At 43.4% G+C, this 19,675-nt stretch overlaps 2 protein-coding genes across 3 annotated transcripts in view; both read right to left on the reverse strand.

Annotated features, from left to right (window-relative positions):
* The window catches only part of bsk146 (brain specific kinase 146), a 31,264-nt gene extending 23,930 nt beyond the window's left edge, over positions 1-7,334 (reverse strand). Inside the window, exon 1 of one of the 2 annotated variants that reach the window (XM_061708452.1) lies at positions 7,182-7,334. The gene's annotated coding sequence lies outside the window, so the exon portion shown is untranslated. Of the gene's footprint in view, positions 1-6,241; positions 6,375-7,181 lie in introns of those variants that run through there. The other variant, XM_061708453.1, reaches the window with a different exon arrangement.
* A 4,980-nt stretch (positions 7,335-12,314) lies between these two features.
* wu:fj29h11 (uncharacterized) overlaps positions 12,315-19,675 on the reverse strand; it is a 67,054-nt gene continuing 59,693 nt past the window's right edge. Inside the window, exons 42-47 of the mRNA XM_061708156.1 lie at positions 19,138-19,252; positions 16,332-16,463; positions 16,033-16,248; positions 15,217-15,358; positions 14,977-15,130; positions 12,315-12,945 (exon numbers count right to left, since the gene is read on the reverse strand). Of these exons, the coding sequence (XP_061564140.1) occupies positions 12,541-12,945; positions 14,977-15,130; positions 15,217-15,358; positions 16,033-16,248; positions 16,332-16,463; positions 19,138-19,252 (1,164 nt within the window). The 3' untranslated portion in view covers positions 12,315-12,540. The remainder of the gene's footprint in view (positions 12,946-14,976; positions 15,131-15,216; positions 15,359-16,032; positions 16,249-16,331; positions 16,464-19,137; positions 19,253-19,675) is intronic.

Consider the following 19,675-nt stretch of genomic DNA (forward strand, 5'->3'; position numbering starts at 1 on the left):
TGGTATAAAACAATAAAATTAAATAAAATAAAAAAATCAATCCAGTTACAGTTGTCATGGAAATCTCACCAACTCCAGGGTGTATTTGAGTAAGTACGGCCGGCGTAGCATAGCCTCAACCAACGACAACGGTGCTCCCCCCGCTAGCGGCAGATCCTAGTGGACCAGCAGATCCACCTCAGATCCACTTCAGATCCGGTAGCACTTGTTTCCGAGGTCGTTTCAGTAGTGAAACTTGAAATGAGGATGTTTGTGAAATGAATTAGCATCATAGGTTAGCATAAGCTAAGTTAGCTGAACTAAAAATGGCTAAACGTGATTGGCATAAAGTGGGTTTGTTCCAGTTGGCGCTCCGCAGCACGAGGAAAGAGAGGCTTCAGAACCGCTGATCAGGAAAGCTCTGAGTGATGTCTCGGGGGGGGGGGGTGTCCAGTTCTCCGTATACGGTCTGTGATGTCATGTGATAACATGATGACAGAGTCCGAACAAGGTTTAAACAAACGATTAAACGAGCGCAACATGACACAAAATAAATCTAGCAGCATTTCCTTCATGTGAGAAAGTAAAGTTTGGCGACGTCCACATTTATAACCATCAGTGCTTCATAAAATAAACAGAAATCAACCACAAAAAGGATTTAGATGAATTATTCATTAACCACAAATATCGAACTCCTGCAGCAAAACCTGCCATTTGTTTATGTTCCTGGTCCCAGGACCCCCCCCATCGATATGCAGCGTTGTGTAACATCCTCCCAAGCGACCACCAACCCTCCACCAACACTGACCACTGCCAGCAGGTTTGAGGCGGCGAAACGAACCAGCGACTCACGTCGCCGCTCACCAAAATCCCAGACTGTTATGCAACCGGCGGGCAGCCGAGCACACGGGGCGAGCCAAGGTGCCCCCCCCCCTCCCAGGCCTTCTTCATCACACACACACACACACACGCACACACACACACACTCCAACAGCTTGTGTGTGAGAGTTTGAGTGACGGAGGTCTGACAGACGAGTGCGCATGAGAGAAAATAATGAGACAAGACCGACGGGAAACAGCAGCAGCATCGAGTAGCAGAGTGTGTGTGTGTGTGTGTGTGTGTGTGTGTGTGTGTGTGTGTGTGTGTGTGTGTGTGTGTGTGTGTGTGTGTGTGTGTGTGTGTGTGTGTGTCCGTCCGTAGGGGGAAGAATAATGACCACGTTTGAAGCCATCACCAGCTACGGTCCTGCTGATGTAGTGACACAGAATCCCGGAGCGGCAGGTTTAAAGTCGAGTCCAAAGGTCGGCGGTCTGTAAGCGGTCTGGTCCCAGTCTGGTCCCGGTCTGGTGTGTGTTCTCCTTTAGATCAAGAGTACCAGCGGTGAAGTACTACCAGCTACGGTACTACGGGTACTTCAGAGCAGCAAGACCGAAAACCACAAAGAACCTGATCAATACATCAATTTACAAGACTGTAACATTTTTAAAATCATCGTTTGTTACTTTTTTTGCCAGAATATTTGTGAATTTGCTTCTTTTCTTCATTATACCTAAAATGACGTCTTTGTCGCTTATTTTCTCATCATCACGTCAACTATCCACCATGACAAGATCCACCAGCCTCACTAACCCTCTAAAGAAACTGACGAATGGGAATAAATAAACGTTTCATTTGTCGACACCGATAATATAGACCAATATTCTCAACTTATACATTTATCGATATTTTGATGTTTCTGGTTTATGAAAATAAAACAACCAAATGGCAGATGAGACAAAAAAACAAGTCATCCTTTGATGTCGCATTGCCGTGACTCGGTTTGTCCACCAGAGGGCGCTTGGTAACAATCTGTTCAGCTAGTTTAAAGCTAAAACTCTCTGAGAACTTTAACACACTTTGATGCTCAAAAGTTATATTTTACTGTGAGCCAGAAAAGCAACTTTATTTTCAAACTAATTTGAAGGAATTTGTGCTTCTGGATATAAAAGTATTGGATGTTTATGCCACCAGATATCGTTATCGGTCAGATTCTCACATAAAAGCCTTCGAGCGAGATGAGCGACATCACCACCCATCGTGGGTATCGCTCAGCATCTTGCAGTGTATTCATATTTCTGAATTTAATACGGATTAATTTAATACGGGAGTTTGCGAGGAAACGAGCCGTGATGTGATCTGAACCACCAGAGGAGGAAGCACCAGAAAAAACAACAACAAGGTTATTTGTTCATATTGACTTCTGCAGCAGCAGCAAAGGAGAAGTCCAGTGTGATAATGAAGTCGATGAGCGTACGTCTCTGCTGAGTCCAGTTTTATTACCTCCAACAGCCATAAAAGCAGGATGCAACGCTGTGCATGACATTCACTGCAGCGACGCTTTACAACAAGGACAACAAAGGAAACATCTTTGAACCAACTGGTCGTCAAATCAGAGACTCCTGATCAAATGTCAACAAACTGCTCATGATGAGAGAATAAAAAGAAAAGACTAATTGTTGATGAACCGTCCTCCACATGATGGACTGATATTAACGGACATGTAATGGAGCAATGATCGTTTACCAATCATGACAACACTCCTCTTTTAGAGAAAAGCACTGACTTTATAAGAAGAGCTGGACGAAGCATCGTGACATCACTCACTACCAGACCTGGGACGTACGTGTTCCTGTTCTTGATTCTGAAGAAACATGTTTAGATGCTCATTTCAAACGGGTCATTTTGACTAATTCGGGCACTTCTGTGTCATTGAAGCCTTTAAGGTTGACGCCAACGTCTCACATTGTGGTCGTTTATCCGAGGAAATGTCTCCAGATGTGCTCAACGGATTAAGGTCAACACACGACAAAACAATCAAGAGGCAGGTTAGACGTCCTCGTCCGTCCAGTCAGGACGAAGAGAAGACGTTTCCATTACAGCAGCTCGGCGTTGGCTGCTTCTGTGATTTCAGATTCCCCCACAGAGCAATTTTTCAATAGAATATGATCGATGGAAAAAATTAGATATACTGTAAGAGGATCCACCGGAACATTTCATGCCATTCGGTAGCCATTTATTTCCTTTGTCGAAGGCAGCTACTAATATATCTACGTAACCCAAATGTGTGTGTTCCTTATTTATATGTTTGTGGGGTTTTTTGGTGTGGATGTCTGGCTGTATGTTCCTGGTCCCAGGACCCCCCCCATGGATGTGCAGCGTTGTGTAACATCCTCCCACTTGGACATTACATGTCCAAGTACTGAAGGTCCAGTACTTGTGGGAGGTTTGGAGGAACTAGATTTGATTGTTTTATGTACGAATTGTATTATCTTTTTTTTGTTATGTATATTTGAAAATTTGAAAATAAAAAAGACTTTGATCAAAAAAGAATATGATCGATGATCCAAGAATTGTCTTTTTTTTTGTTAGTCTGTGTCATCTTGGTATTTTCGGGCACCAGAGTCGTCCTCCTCGCCCTGACGCCACGTTTAGTCCTCGTGTCACTACAGCATCCCTGAAGGGATAAACCAGACATCTGCTTCTCAGTGATCAGAGTTCATTTGGTTGTAATTTGTAGTTTTTGCCACTAGATGACGCTACATACTGAACCTTTAAACTGTCTTTCTTTAAAAGAAAAAGGTGCTTTAGCTAAAAGAAAATACACGTAAACATCTCATTCTGAGCCGCTCTGTGACACAGTGGGTTAAAGCAGCACAATGTAACTTTTCCACCTTAATATAATATTTCCAGAGTCATTGTGATGGTACATCAACTTCCAACAGGTTTAATGACACCTCTGTCATGGTCTGAGGGGTCTGTATGGCCTTCACTGGCACTATGTAACTTTGAGGAGCATGGTAGGAACCCTGCCACACTAAAAAACTACACATTTTTACGGCTTTGACTGCTTTACGGCATACGTCACTTCCCCCTCCTTCCCGATTCGTAGTTGAGATGAAAGCTGGGCGGGCGTGGAGCGCAGAGCTGAGGAGAAGCTGGTAACATGGCCGAAGCAGTGAAAAAAACGAAGAAAATAAAAGTTTTATCGGAGGAGGCGAAAAAAAGAAAGCGGGAGAGTAACAAGCTAAATGCCCGGACAAAAAAAAATGCCTGGACAAGAATAAACATTGGCCCGGCGTTCACTCGCTGGCGTGAGATGAAAGACGAGGAGGGATGTCCGACAAGAGAGACAGAATTGTTATGATACAAATGTAAATGTAGAGTTTTATGTTCAATAAGAATCAAAATTAGAATTTTTTCACATCTTGGGTTCTAGTATTTTTCCTGAGAACTGTAAAATTGTGCAGGGCAAAATATAAGGAATGGGCATTCAGTTATTCACAGGTTATAAGGTATTTTTTTATTTTGTCAGTAAGTATGTTGGACTATTGGGGAAGGTGGCTCAGTTGGTAGAGCGTTTGCCCATGAACCTGAAGGTCAGTGGTTCGAACCCTAGTTCCGCCTGTGTCCACCAAAGTGTCCTTGGGCAAGACACTGAATCCCCCGGTTGCTCCCGGTTGTCAGGCCAGCGCCGTTGTCTATGGCAGCTCCGCCGACAACCGGTGTGTGAATGTGTGCGTGTGTGGGTGAATGTTTGCAGTGTAAAGCGCTTTGGGGCTGTAGGAGTACAGCTGGAAAGCGCTATATAAGTGTAAGCCATTTACCATTTACCATTTACTAATTTATGACGAAGTCCCTCTAAAAAACGTGACAGGAAAAAGGTGCAGTAGAACAAAACCAGAGCGTTTGTAGTTTGGGGCGTATTATCTCACTGAAACAGGACAACTGCTAATAAAACCAAGTTGAACTTGATTTTCAACATCGTCATATTATATTGTTTAGCCAAAAATAGATACATTACCTCTTCACTATCCATCCTGCAAACGACCGCTGAAAACAGAAAAGTAGTTTTGAAAGTCCGTCCCGTCTTCTCTCATCAAAACAAATGCACGCGACGGGGACGGGAGTTTTCCGGCAGTACGCGCTGGTGCTCATGGTAAATGTAGTGTTCTTTCTGGTAAAGCACTACCGCTTTTGTCCAAAGGAGCCGCCAAACTCAACAACAGCTGAAAGTTACGTTGTGCTGCTTTAAGCAGCGGCTCATGTACTGAGGCTACAGTCCTCCTGCAGCGGTCGCAGGTTCCAAAGCCGGCCTGCGTCCCTTTGCTGCATGTCATCCCCATTCTCTCTCTCTACCCCCTTCCTGTCTGCAACTTGAATAAAGGGCCACTAGAGCCTAGGGCTGTGCGATATATCGAGATTTTAATATATATCGATATATTTTCAAACGCGATATGGTACAAGACAATATCGTTTATATCGAGAAATTTTTTTTTTATGATTTTGATATAACTTATTTTGTGACAAATTGACTTGAATGTTTTATTTGAGATTTGCACAAATGTTTTGTTATTTGCACAACTGTCAACCTCAGTGGAAAAGTCTGCCTATTACTGTCTACATTGTATTAATTGCACAGTGTATTTTAATTTAATTGTTATGCGGGAAAGGGATATTTGTTTTATTTTATTCAAGAAGAATTTTTATTCCATATATGCAGGCAGTTTATTTTTATTTCATTTGTTTTATACATTTTGATATTGTGCAGACCTCTGTTAATAAATGTACCTGTGTGACATTTGGCACGAGGCTTTGTATTAAAACTGACTGTTTTTTTAAGGGTTTGCCTCAGAAAAAAATGAAGCTAACAGAGATGCTATGCTATAATGCTTTGGGGGAAACCCCAATTATGGCACAGAAAAAATATCGATATATATCGAGTATCGCCATTCAGCTAGAAAATATCGAGATATGACTTTTGGTCCATATCCCCCAGCCCTAAAAATCTTTAAAAAAACATCAAATTCTGTCGGTTTTATTTGTAAAGAAGTGTTTGGAGCCCTGCACCCTGCTAGGTTTTCCCAGCATGCTTGTGGGGGTTATCTGGAGAACATGAAGGTATGACAGCGCGAACAAAGGAGGAAAAGATCCTCCAGACGGATGAATCGGAGATGTTGTGGAAGTGGAGCTCCGGGAGAAAGAGATCCCAAGCGACATCAAGGATAAGGAACAGGAGAAGCTGAAAAAGCACCAAAGATCAAAGGAAGAGATGGTAAGCGGTAACCGTGACCTCCAGGCTGGGCGACCCCGGCTCCAGCAGAGACCTCGGTCCAGGCTGAAGTGCTGCGTAGATCCATGAAGCTCCCGGGACGGGGGGCGAGGGAGCGGCGTGCACGTACTACCACAATTAATCACCTCTGGCAGCAGACGGCACAGACAAACCTCAGCAGCAGGATCTGAACGTGACGAGGGACGGCAGACGGACAAAATCATCCTTCATCCTTCCTCCACCAGGAGTGTTCATGTGAGGGCTGGTGCTGACCCGGTTCTCCTTTAGATCAAGAGTAACAGCGGGGAAGTACTACCAGCTCAGAGCAGCATGACAGAAAACCACAAAGAACCTGATCAATACATCAATTTACAAGACTGTAACATTTTTAAAATCATCATTTGTTACTTTTTTTGCCAGAATATTTGTGAATTTGCTTCTTTTCTTCATTATACCTAAAATGACGTCTTTGTCGCTTATTTTCTCATCATCACGTCAACTATCCACCATGACAAGATCCACCAGCCTCACTAACCCTCTAAAGAAACTGACGAATGGGAATAAATAAACGATAATATGGACCAATATTCTCAACTTATACATGTATCGATATTTTGATAAACACTCGCCGGGGTCGTGTGTGTCTGTAACCCGCATGAGACCTGTGACTCATCATGGTGGAGCCTCACACACACACACACACACACACACACACACACACACACACACACACACACACACACACACACACACACACACACACACACACACACACTGCATTACAGCTTATTTACATGTCTCTTCTGCAAAAACAGAGGCTGATATTTGACATGGGCGGATGGATGATGAGGTAAAACAGTTGATATTTTCTCTTTCATGAGGTGGAGGGGGAGACAGAGAGAGAGAGAAGGAGAGAGACAGTGGGCTGCAGCCATACAGGATGTAAACACGGTCACCTGCAGTGTGTCCTCTCTTAGGAAAATAAATACCAATAAAAACCCCAGCCAGTCCGGAGCTGCAGGTCTCCAGCACAAACATGCACTTGCTGCAGCAGACACCTGACCCCCCACTGCATTAGATGCTGCGTGTCCCCCCAGTCCCACTGCTACTCACCCTCAGGTGCGGAGACACCTGTCGGCCCAGACCGCGGCTCGCAGCTGCATCCTAGCCCGGGTTATGCGGGGGAACCTGCGGGGGAAGCTCCACGGAGCCGGTCTGTGCGGGTGCGGGTGCGGGGAGCGGCGCCGCGCATCCTGCGTCCTATTGTCTCCGCAGCGCTCCGTCCTGCAGGAGGAGAGGAGGAGGAGGAGGAGGAGGAGGCCCCGCCCCCCGCGCCGCTCCGCCAATCACGGCGCAGCAGCGGAGGAGGCCCCGCCCCCTCCAACGCCGCTCCGCCAATCACGGCGCAGCTCGCTGTCTCCGTACAGACTATGCTGCATTCATGGGCTGTCGGAAATACTAAAAACTACTCTACACCGGTAAAACGAAAGTAATGGAAAGTGGTTATTAATAATAATCAGAGGTGGGTAGAGGAGCCAAAAACTGTACTCGAGTAAAAGTACTGTTACTACAGAATAATATGACTCAAGTAGAAGTAAAAAGTAGTCATCCAAATAATTACTTGAGTAAAAGTAAAAAAGTACTTAACTATTGAGTAACTTCTGATTTTTTAACACAACCATTCAAACAGACAAAAGTACAAAATAATCATCTTCAGGAAAATTAAATCAATAAAATTATAAAAAACATTCAAATGAATAAAAAATAAAAAATAACTTAAATTAAAATAATCTTAAAGTAAATTCAAGTACTTTAATAAATAATAAAATAAATAGAAGAATAACAGAATAAAAAATAAATTAAGAACAAGTAGCACAAAATTTCAAGCCTTTGTACTTTTCTTTTTTAACCAGAACTAGAACAAGCCCATGAACTCATAGAAACTCTGTGTGTGTTTGAGTCTGTGTAAATGTGACAAAACATGCAAAAACAAACATTTTTCCCAAAGAATCACTCAGTGATGTCATGAGATTGACGCGTACGCGGATAAAAGGGATAAAAGAAAAGTAACAGCTCAACGTGGCCTAATGTAGCGGAGTAAGAGGAACAGTTTCTCCTTCACAAATCTACTCAAGTAAAAGTTAAAAGTATAGTGATTCAAAACTACTTCTAAAAGTACAAAATTTCCCAAAACTTACTCAAGTAAATGTAACGGAGTAAATGTAACTCGTTACTACCCACTTCTGATAATAATTGATACCTGATTGCGCTGGAAAAAAAATTGTAATCTTTATTTTCATTGTTTAGTCCGTTGTAGCCTCAAAAACCTTTTTGTTTATAAAAAAGAGACATTACAGTGTGGAGTAAGTTACTTTTGCAAGCTGAACTAGTTTAATTGCAACAAAAACAGATTAGCAGACTGATCTGGATTAACCTGTTTTAGTCATGAATGTTTGAAAAAATTAAGGCTGGAAAGGAAACGTTTTTTGTTTGAGGTGAAAAACTGTTATATGGCCATCTGAAGATGATGGATGGATGGATGGATGATGGATGATGGATAGATAGATAGATAGATAGATAGATAGATAGATAGATAGATAGATAGATAGATAGATAGATAGATAGATAGATAGATAGATAGATAGATAGATAGATAGATAGATAGATAGATAGATAGATAGATAGATAGATAGATAGATAGATAGATAGATAGATAGATTATTAATCCCAAAGTACATTTAAAGGGAAAGTTCAGTTTTTTACAACCTGGACCTTATTTCTGGCATTTTTTATGGTTGTATACTCACCCAGAAAAGTTTGGTGTCATTTGGAGTCCTTCGGAAGATATTAGGAGTTTTGTGTGAGCCGCTTCTCCATATAATGGTAGCGAATGGGGGCACAGCGGGACACAGACGATCCAGCGTCTAAATAACACATGATTGCCGAGAAACTCGTTCATTTCTTTTGCCCACTCTTGCTACATCTTAGTCCCCAGGTTTTTATTCAGTTAAACACATAATAACTCACTAACAACAAGGAAATCAGTTTGTAAACAAGACCTCTGAACTCATGACGTCATCTCTGTGCGCAGACACAGCTCCGTGTACAGCTGGAGTTCGCTACTGTTAGTTTACTGTTAGTTATTTGAAACATGTCTGAATATTTGTCAAATTCTGAGGTTGTGGACGACGACTTTGAATATGATGGACGTCCTTACCGTTTTCTAGTCTAAGTTACCGTTTTAAGTCTAGCTGTACCTGTCCGGGATGCGCGCACAGAGATGACGTCATGCAGGTCAGAGGTCTTGTTTACAAACTGATTTCCTTGTTGTTAGTGAGTTATTATGTGTTTAACTGAATAAAAACCTGGGGACTAAGATGTAGCGAGAGTGGGCAAAAGAAATGAACGAGTTTTGCGGCAATCATGTGTTATTTAGACGCTGCATCGTCTGTGTCCCGCTGTGCCCCCATTCGCTACCATTATATGGAGAAGCGACTCGCACAAAACTCCTAATATCTTCCGAAGGACTCCAAATGACACCAAACTTTTCTGGGTGAGTATACGACCATAAAAAATGCCAGAAATAAGGTCCAGGTTGTAAAAAACGAAACTTTCCCTTTAAGGCATCCAGTAGCTGAGAAAACACGTTATAGTAGACAAATAGTGCAATTATGAAATACGATTATGATTATTATACAATGATTAGTGCTAATTTTGCAATACCAGTACCCAAGGAAGATGAAGTAATTATTTATGATTTATTTGCCTTTATTGGGCACTGACCCAAGCCAATCTTGTGCATTTCTGTTGCCATGACACCGTAAAGTGACAAAGAAAAGCCTTTGGGAGAAATGGTTTTATAGTTGGTTTTAATTGTAATTGTATAAGAAGAGCTGGACAAATCCTCCATGATGTCATCCATAGGTTTTCTGAAGTGTGTGGCACCTTGTTGAGTCAGCAGGCCTAGGCCACGCCCACCTCATGTCAATCACAGCTGACTTAGCTCATGCTAACCTAATCCATATAAATTTACATTTAGAAGAAAAGAAGAAGGGCGCACATTCCTCCCTGGCATGTGGGTGGAGTGTAGATACCTGACAGTCAGGTGGTGGGACACCTTCTCCATCATCAGGAGCTAGCTGTATTAGGTTAGCTCATGCTATATAACGCCACCTTACGTTCATTCTGATCAAAGCTGCTCCTGCATCCTTGTTTCAGATGTTACCATGGAAACTGCCAACAGGCTGAGCTCTGTCACAGCTACATTGGCCGTCTGTCACTAGATGCACGGCCGAGGCTCGGAGGCTGGGTAGGTTGTTCGGCCAGAACAGCAGTCTGGTCGACGGCGCGGTCGATGATGAGCTGAGACAGCAGTCGGAGATGCTGCGGAAACCGCCGGTGTTCTGACGATTTCTGCTGCTTCGCCGAAAAATGCTACCTAATGGTTTTCTACCAGTCTACTATCTCTAGAGCTACAATTTTACTGTGTTTTACTCCCTAGCCCACTTCCTTTTTCCCCCAAGTGGTCCTTGTCGCTTGCCAGGCCGTTATTGTAAATAAGAATGTTCTTAATGACCTGCCAGGCTAAATAAAGGCCAATGACTGAATGAATATCAATAAAGCGATAGAATTGTTTTTTATTTTCTCTTTATCGTATTATGTTCACAAAGTGTAATGCAATTGATGTCATGGGTAATTGTATTTTGAAGGATCAAATACTCAACATCCCATATTATCCATTTTACATCGTGCAAGAAATGATGGGCGTGGCAATCAAACTTGGAAAATCGACTGTGCTCAGAACCACAAAGTAGGTAGGTAGCAAGGATTGGCAGAACACCGGGTCACTTCAGAAGCGTCAGGCTGGGCGACACGTCTCCACAGCAGACCACAATGTTACCGGTTTCACATGGTTCCTCAGATTTGGTCTTATTTTCATGACTTCTTTCCCGTTTTATTTTGAAACTCTGTTTCCTGGGTTATTCAGTTCCAGTTTGACCCCCTGGTTCCCGTCTCTCCTGATTGGTTGCACCTGTGTCTCTAAGCCCTGGTGAATATATCGTCTCACCTCCTGCTGCTCCATCGGTTTTCCAGTTCTGTTTGCTGTCATTTGTTGTTCCTGCGTTCTGGTTCGATTCCAACTTCAGTCACTGGATTTGTTCCAGTTCTGACTTTCCCGACTCTGCAGGGCTTTTTCTTTTAAACGAAGAACTTTGTTTTGTCAAAAAAGGGAGTCCAAGGCATTCTTCTTGTGGAAAAATATTAAAAAGCCTTTATTGAAACATGGCTAATATGGCAAAGCCTTGAGCCGAAACGCGTGGGTCTCTGCTCCCATGTTTTTAAACTTATTAGCCATGTTTCAATAAAGGCTTTTTAATATTTTTCCACAAGAAGAGTGCCTTGGACTCCCTTTTTTGACAAGATATTGTTTTTTTCCCCAACACCAAAGAGCACCTTCAAGATTTTTTCTGAACAATTCCCTGAGCACTTCGGATTTTCTCTTCACTTGGTGAAGAACTTTGTTTGTCCTGCCTGTAGAGCTCCTGTATTTGGGTCCTTCCCACACTTCACCCATGACAGAAAGTTTAAATTAGATAATTTGGGCTTTTTTATTTTTAAAAGATTTTTTGTGGCTCTTTATTCAAGTTGCAGACAAAGGTGGTGGAGAGAGAGAATGGGGCTGACATGCAGCAAAGGTGCACAGGCCGGGATTCGAACTTGTGACCGCTGCAGGAGAACTGTAGTCTGAGTACATAGGCTGCTTGCCTATGCATTGCCCTGTGCCACAGAGTGGCTCCTAATTTAGGCTTTTTATTATTAGTCTTAAATCAAATTATCACAACCAAGGTTTAAATTTTCAAACCACACCTGAAAGCAACACAAGATAAATTAAAAAGGACCAGATTTGTAGTTTGAGTCTAATTGTTTATAAAAAAAACATCAGGTTTCTTTTCATGTTTTTTAGGATGCCATATTTTACTTTACCACCAAACAGATTAATATTAAGATTAGTCTATTTTATGAGCTCTAGTAGATCTGCACTGTACAGTTGAACACCAATACATGATACCGAATCATGTGTTAGTTATTACATATTACCACAGCTCTCCTCCATCATCCGGGTAATTCGTGCCCCGTTTTGGAGGAACTACTGATTACAGAGACCTTGGTTGACAAGGATTGATCTGCGGAGCGCCGCGGATCTTTGAAAGGAAATCAAAGATAATAGAAAATAAAAACTTCATCTGCGCAAAAGACTGATTTTATTTAAAAGGAATGATTCAGTAAAGATGGGCGTTAATAAAAAGGATAAAACATTCAGTGCGGCCACAAACCACTTTAAAGTAAATAAAATAGATGGTTAAACTTTAAAAAGGCACACACACACCGGTACGATAGGCAGGTGGGGTGGAGATGTCAGTGTGTCGTGTGCCAGTTTAGTGCAAAATACTCCACAGATTTAAAAACATGGCTATACAAACAGATAAAGTGCCAAGTCTTTGGCGTGCAGATGCTGCGCCAGGTTCTGGATACGACACAGACGAACGTTCTGGGCGTCTCCGGCGCTGTACACCCGGTAGACGTGGTAGCGCTCCTTCTCCTTCAGCGCCAGGTCCAGCTCGTTGGCGGAGAGATGGATGAAGGACTTCTCCTTCTTCACGGTGGACTTCACCTCCACGAACACCGGCCCCGCCGCCCCGAAGGTCAGCTTGAAGTCGTAGGGCTGGCCGCTCTCGCCGCTCTGGTTGCACCACAGGACGTGGGAGGGCCGGTCCGGGTCGGCGCCGTCCCTCCAGTGGCACAGGAAGGAGTTGACCAGCTGCTCGCCCCACTCGCCGATGGCGGCCACGTCCATCGAGTCCTCCGACAGCACCACCTGTGGAAATGTACATGTATTTTATTTATATAGCCCTTTACAGTCGCCTCTAGGTGAGCCAAGGTGCTTTACGGAATAAAACATACAGAAATACAACGTACAATCATAAGACAGAGCAAAAAAATAAATAGAACAAAAGAAAGAGTAAAAAGTGTCAGAAGAATGAGAGAAGGCCTGTCGTCTAGCCCAAACCCAGAGTATTAACACAAGAGGCAGATTACTACAATACAAATGGCTCTTTAGAACCTACATTACTTGTCAGGAATGGTTTTAGTGAGGACCCAGATGCAGGAGAGCAGCAGCCAGGAGTTCCAAAAAAACTGAGATTTATTCACAAAAAAACTTAACCAAAAACGCTGCTGAGCAGGATAAAAAAACGGAACATGAACATGAATAAGAAAACTAGGAAAACCTGACGAGGAGAACATGGAGGAGCAAACAGTAACTACGTTTACGTGCAGTCAAAATTCGGGTTATTGCTAATATCCCGGTTTTAAAAGGGTTATTGACTGCATGTAAACGCAGTCAGTACGGAGGAGCAGGAGAAAGACAAGACTAGATATACACAGGGGATAACGAGACACAGGTGCAGACAATCAGGGCAGATGGGAAACAGGAAGGTCAAAGCAGAACTTAAACACCAGGACAGGCCTTCAAAATAAAACCGGAAGGGTGAAACCCTGACATTACTCCCGTTAAGCTAAATCATTTTAATCCCAACATTCCAGACAATTGTCCTAAGTGTAACATAGAAAGATGCACTTTGCTTCATTGTATATGGGAATTTAAGAAACTCCAGGAATTTTGGAAAGATACCCTTTGCCTGATTTCAAGATTAACAGAGTGTATATCCTGAAGACTTTGGTGCAAATGCAAAGAAAAGAAAGCTCATAGATTTTTGTTTGTTACAAGTCAAAAGAGTAATAGCCTTGAAGTGGAAGGATGTTCAGAGTCCTAATTCCACTCAGTGGTTAAAAGAGACATTTTTTGGACAATCCGTCCAATGATTCTCATGAACAAAGATGAGATGACAGTTAATTGCTGTTTATTTTCAATGCCCATTTTCTTGTGACTTTGCTGTTCTTATACAGGAGATGGGCTAATTGTAATTGCAATTGACAAATGTATTGTACTGAATGTATATATGTATTTATACCTGCATCTTTTTTCCCCCTTGAGTTAAGTCCTTTTCATTTCTTTATTTTCTTTAATTCTTTACTTTTGATTATTATTACTATCTATTTTATGTCTTCACATATTTTCTGCCGAGTACTTTTGCTGAGGAGCTTGGGGGGGGGAGTTGTTTTTTGGGCTTGTTGTTATGAACGCCCCACCGCGACCCGATTAATTGGATTTGAACGGGAGAAAAAGAAAAATACAATAAGTACAGTAGGACAAATTGTGCCTCGTATTTCATTACGGAAGCGTATTAGGGCCATGCAGGAGAAAAAATATTTGAAAGGGGAAGATTTTTTTTTATTGTGCACCTCGAGAAAAAAGTCGAAGTGTCGAGAATAATGTTGAAATACAATTTAAAGAATAAAGTCAAAATTTTGCCTTTTTTCTATAAATTTCAACTTCTTTTCTCGAAATTGTACTTCAACATTATTCTCGACATTTCGACTTTTTTCTCAAAGTGCATAATGAAAAAAAAATCTTCGTCCACTAAAATATTATTTTTATTTTTCTCCTGCCTTTCTTCTAAAGCCAGAGAACATAGTTATGGGTCGTTGTCTTCGCTCTTTTTTCTTCTGGGCAAAAAGATTGTTATAAACCGACATGCCACCATGGATTATATCTGAGACTGTAATGAACGATTCATCAAAGACTCCTGTTCTTGAGCTGCTCGCTGAAGCTCATTGGCCGTTCTCAGTATTGTTGCTAAGCAACCAACGTTATTGACACACAGGAAGTGAAGAAGCGGGGAGACTGTTTAGCCAATCAGAATGCAGAACACGATGCACAATGCAAATCCGTGAAGCAGCGAGACGTGAAAGGTGAAGCGCGTGAGCGAGGGATTACTGTACTGACGGTGGAAGGTCTCTGGCAGCGCAGCTCCATGTCCTCCAGCGTCGGCGGCTGCGCTTTGTTCCACAGGGGGAAGTGCAGGTTCAGCGGCGGCCGCTGGGCCTCCACTGAAGTTCCCTGGAAAGTCCCAGAAAGCACCACGGCCTCGGGGACGTCACTGAGAGACACAGAGAGAACAGGGTGTGAGGAGAACCGAGGTAAAGTAAAAACAGAGATGATGAGAGACGGTGAGAGGAAGCGTACAGGCTGTTGGGCGCCAGCTGGTCGGCGGCCGCCTCGGCCGGCGCTGCAGATGGAGGACTGGCTGGTGGTCCGGCAGGTGGGAGGCTCCGCTCTCCACCCCCAGCTCCGTCAGGCCCGGCGGGTCCGCTCTGCTGGCCCAGCTCTGCCGGTGACAGACAACAACATTCACACCTTGGGAGGAACAAGCCGAGCAGAATAACGATGTTAGCTGTTGTTAGAGCTACAACGAAGTGTTATAATCATCACGGTGGGAGCAGTAAACAAATAAATGTTGTTCATCTTCCCTCGTTTAAGTCCAAATCTCATCAACAGAACCCGGTCTATCTGAGAGAATACCTTGTAAATGATGAGAATATTAAACTGTTTGTTCTGCATCATCACTAACTCGTTATAAATGATCCTCTGAAGAGTTCAATTTCCAAGATCTGAGCGGATAAAACGCCTTTCACTGACAACTAAAGCTCCTTTTATCCATCATTTCTCTTCAGGGAATGAAAGAACCAGCTCCAAAACCACGAACTGAGATGTTTTTTCTCGTTGTTCTGTCATCAAACTCATGCGTGAAACGTTTTTTTTTTGGACAGTTTTGGACCGGCCCTCTTTCCAGAGCTGCTTCGGCTCGGACACATTTGAAGGATGTCTGGAGGGAAGAGCTCTCTGGAGGTCTTTCCTCTGCATCTCCATGGGGTTGGAGGTTTTTAGCGAGAAGCAGCTTCGTCCAAAATATAATCGTTTGTGTTTAATCGGCTTAAGCACATCGTGTTCATGCGTCCACTATGATTTATCTACAGTAGAACCAGAGGAGCTTGTTGAGACCTGGAGGCTTTGGGGAGCTGCTGGTCTGTCCCGGGTGGCTGAAGACCCTCTGCAGGCCCGGCTGCTCTGCAGCTCTGCTGCTGCTCCTGAACGCCTGGCTCTCCTCACTGCTTCCTGCTCTGGAGACCACGTCCCTGTCGGGGTCCTGGTCCCTGGGAGCAGCAGGGGGGGGCCACATCTTCATGACGGCCTCCACGGCGCCGCTGCTCGTCTGAGCTGGAGGCAGCAGAAACACATTCAATTGTAGAATCTGTAACATTAACAGTTTTGTATTTGATTTCATCCACCGCGACGGCCACCTGCACGGCTGCCTCCTGTGTTCTGCATCGATGCCCGCGGAGGCCAGCAGGCCAGCAGTTGCTCCCCGTCTGCCGGTCTAGGGTGAGCTGGCTCCTCTGAGAGGGTGATGGAGGAGAAACTCCTTGACAGGCCTGCAGAGGAACAAATGCAGGAGATGAAACCAGGGAAGAAGAAGAAGAAGAAGAGACTGGAAAAAACATCAGGCCTCTTTCAGGACTGTGATGTCATAAAAACAGCTTTTGCAATGAAAGAGTCTTTGATCATAATAATCCCTGCAAGTGTGTGTGTGTGTGTGTGTGTGTGTGTGTGTGTGTGTGTGTGTGTGTGTGTGTGTGTGTGTGTGTGTGTGTGTGTGTGTGTGTGTGTGTGTTTAATGTTGCAGTGAGGGATCTGCTCCTCTGAGTCTCAGTCGTGGCAACAGATGCTCTTTCATGTTGCCACACAAAACCTGAATTAGCATATGCAAGAAACACACTAGTTATCTTTCTGTGTGTGTGTGTGTGTGTGTGTGTGTGTGTGTGTGTGTGTGTGTGTGTGTGTGTGTGTGTGTGTGTTTGTGTGTGTGTGTGTGTGTGTGTGTGAGAAGAAAACACTGAATTCTATGAAATGATTATAGAAATCAGGACAAACATCAGACGGATCTGGAGGAACTGCTGATGTCAGAGCTGAGCTCCAGATGTGGATCATTGCAGATGTTTTAGTCTTTCATGAGCAACGATTAGCTTCTCTGATTGCAGTTTTTTTTTGTTATTAAACTAATAATAATTTTAAAAAAAAGAACAAAATGCTATTTTTTAATTGAACAAAAAAATGAAGCAAAAAAGAAAATAATAGGGCCAATACTCATTTCCCCATGCCCGCGTGCGGATCCATCGTCAGCAGCAATAACTAGACGTGGTCGATTCATGTATGGTTTCATTCGTCTCTCTCATGTTCGTGGAAGAGTTTTGGTCCAATGTTCTCTGACATTTTAGCCGGGTCAAGGACCGCCCCTCCCCTGCAGATCCAGATCTTTGTCCTGTTTCAGGATCCAGTTTCAACCACGTTCAAGCTGTCAGACAGATGGACTGGTGTTTGCATCTAGAATACCTATATTGGCGGTTCTGGGTCGACTCGCTGACTATAAGGTGCAAACAAACCAAAATCATCAACCCTCCACTGCCGTGCTCGACAGTTGGTACGAGCTGTGATGCTGTAATCGACTTGATCCAAAGTTGGTGGATTCGCTCTGTAATTACACCACCAACCACTCTTCTTCTGCAGCACCGTAGCTGCAGCAAAGTTTTCTTTTGTTTACTTCCTGTATGTCACTCAGACATAAAGCAACGGCGCAATAGTGGTCAATACCAACACGCTGCCGGGTTCGGACCTACGCCTCAGCTTTGACGCAGAAATATAAATCCCACTTTAGATTCTGAGAAGTCCCAACACAAGAAAAGGTTTGTGACTAACTTCCTTTGTTCGTCCTTCACCCACAGTTCATAGAAATACATCTTTCTTTCCAGTGGACTCCTGGTTTCGTCGGCCTTCGGCTCCCATCTTTATGCAAACTGGAACTTTTCTCTGTCTCCAGTCACCAAGTCCGGCTGTAATCAGGTGGCTCAGCTACATTCACCAGTGTTGTAATGATCTCTGGGAAATGTAGTTCACTACTTGATGACCTCACATTGCTCGTGAGGCCTGCAGGGTCTGAGATGACGCGACCGGCGTCTCTCATTTGTTTTACGATCCTGGTGTAGATTTACTGCGACGTGAACTCCTGGAGAAACTGGCAGCTATACTGAAATCTTTCACTCGTAATTCATCTTCCTCACTGTCGAACCCTGAATCCACACTGATGTTCAGGAACAAATGTTTCTAAGACCTTTGCTTATGTCTTTCCCTCTTGGCATTGTGTTACCACACATCTGAATGTTACAGACTGGCAAACTGCTGAAAACATCTGCTGAAGATGGGAGGGAGTGGTGACGGAGGTGACTCGGGGCTGGAGGACCCGGGTTCATCCCCAGGTTGTAACAAAAGTGACCCACTGTGGGCCCCTGAGCAAGGCCCCCTGCTCCCCCCTAGTGTAACTAGCGATATGTTAAATGCAGGGGATTAATAAAGTACCGTATTTTCTGGACTATAAGCCGCTACTTTTTTCATAGGTTTTGAACCGTGCGGCTTATACAAAGGTGCGGCTATTCTGTGGATTTTTCTTCCACCGCTCGGGGCGCTTTAACCGGAATTAGAATCAAAACTAAGACAAAATAAATTCAAGGAAGAATACGCTACTTCTTCTTTAGCAGATAGAAGTAGGTAGAAGCAGATTTCAAACAGATAAATAGATAAATAAATACCGGTTATTTTCTCTTGGTTCTGTCCCGTTTTAATCAGCAAAGTTGCTGCCGTGTTAAAAGACACTGTTAGGAAAGATCTATTTAGGTACAAACATGTACATCATTTACAGTTCAGAATCCTTCTGTACATGTAGTAAATATCTAATCTAACAACATAAATATCTGCGGCTTGCATACCTTTTTTTTTTAATAGAGCAGGTGCGGCTTGTATATCTTTTTTTTCATAATTTTTTTTAAAATAGAGCGGGTGCGGCTTATAGTCCAGAAAATACGGTATCTATTGTATCAATTAATTTTAGGGAAGTATGTATATCTGCTCCTGATGATTGATAGATCCTGGCTGCTACTCAGTGTTACCACCATTATTATTATTCTTGTGTGTGTGTGTGTGTGTGTGTGTGTGTGTGTGTGTGTGTGTGTGTGTGTGTGTGTGTGTGTGTGTGTGTGTGTGTGTGTGTGTGTGTACCGGGGTCCAGCAGGCCCTCAGGTCTGGGGGGCTCTGGAACCTCCCACGGCTCCTCGTCACTGGGCAGCTCTTTCACGTCCTCCTTGGCCAGGAACTTCTTCAGGGCTTTTGGTTCCTGCGTGACCGCGTAACCACAGTTACTTTATGAGACGACAATATGCACAAAGCCAATCAAAGATTATCTCAAATGCTTTATTAGAAAAGATAAGTGTTCATTATCCTGTCAAAGCTGAATGAACTGTGAGGTTCGCACTGCGGACACGTCATCAGATTGATGTCCTCAGATCATATTACAAGCTTGATGATCTAATGAATGCGTACTTCATGCGAACGATCAATTTTCTAAGTAATAAGAGGATAAAGTGTGCTTCCTTTCATATCTGACTCCAGACTATTAAATGGATGATACGCTTCACAGTCCCGCCATCAAATCCCTTCATCAAACAGTGAACAGTTCCTTCGTCTCTGAGGAGTCCAGTTCCACTGTATTTTATCCAGATCTCATTTTGATTAGGAGCAGCAGCCTTTGTCCTGCACG

The sequence above is a fragment of the Cololabis saira genome, chromosome 19 (genome assembly GCF_033807715.1).
Source record: "Cololabis saira isolate AMF1-May2022 chromosome 19, fColSai1.1, whole genome shotgun sequence".
NCBI lineage: Eukaryota > Metazoa > Chordata > Actinopteri > Beloniformes > Belonidae > Cololabis > Cololabis saira.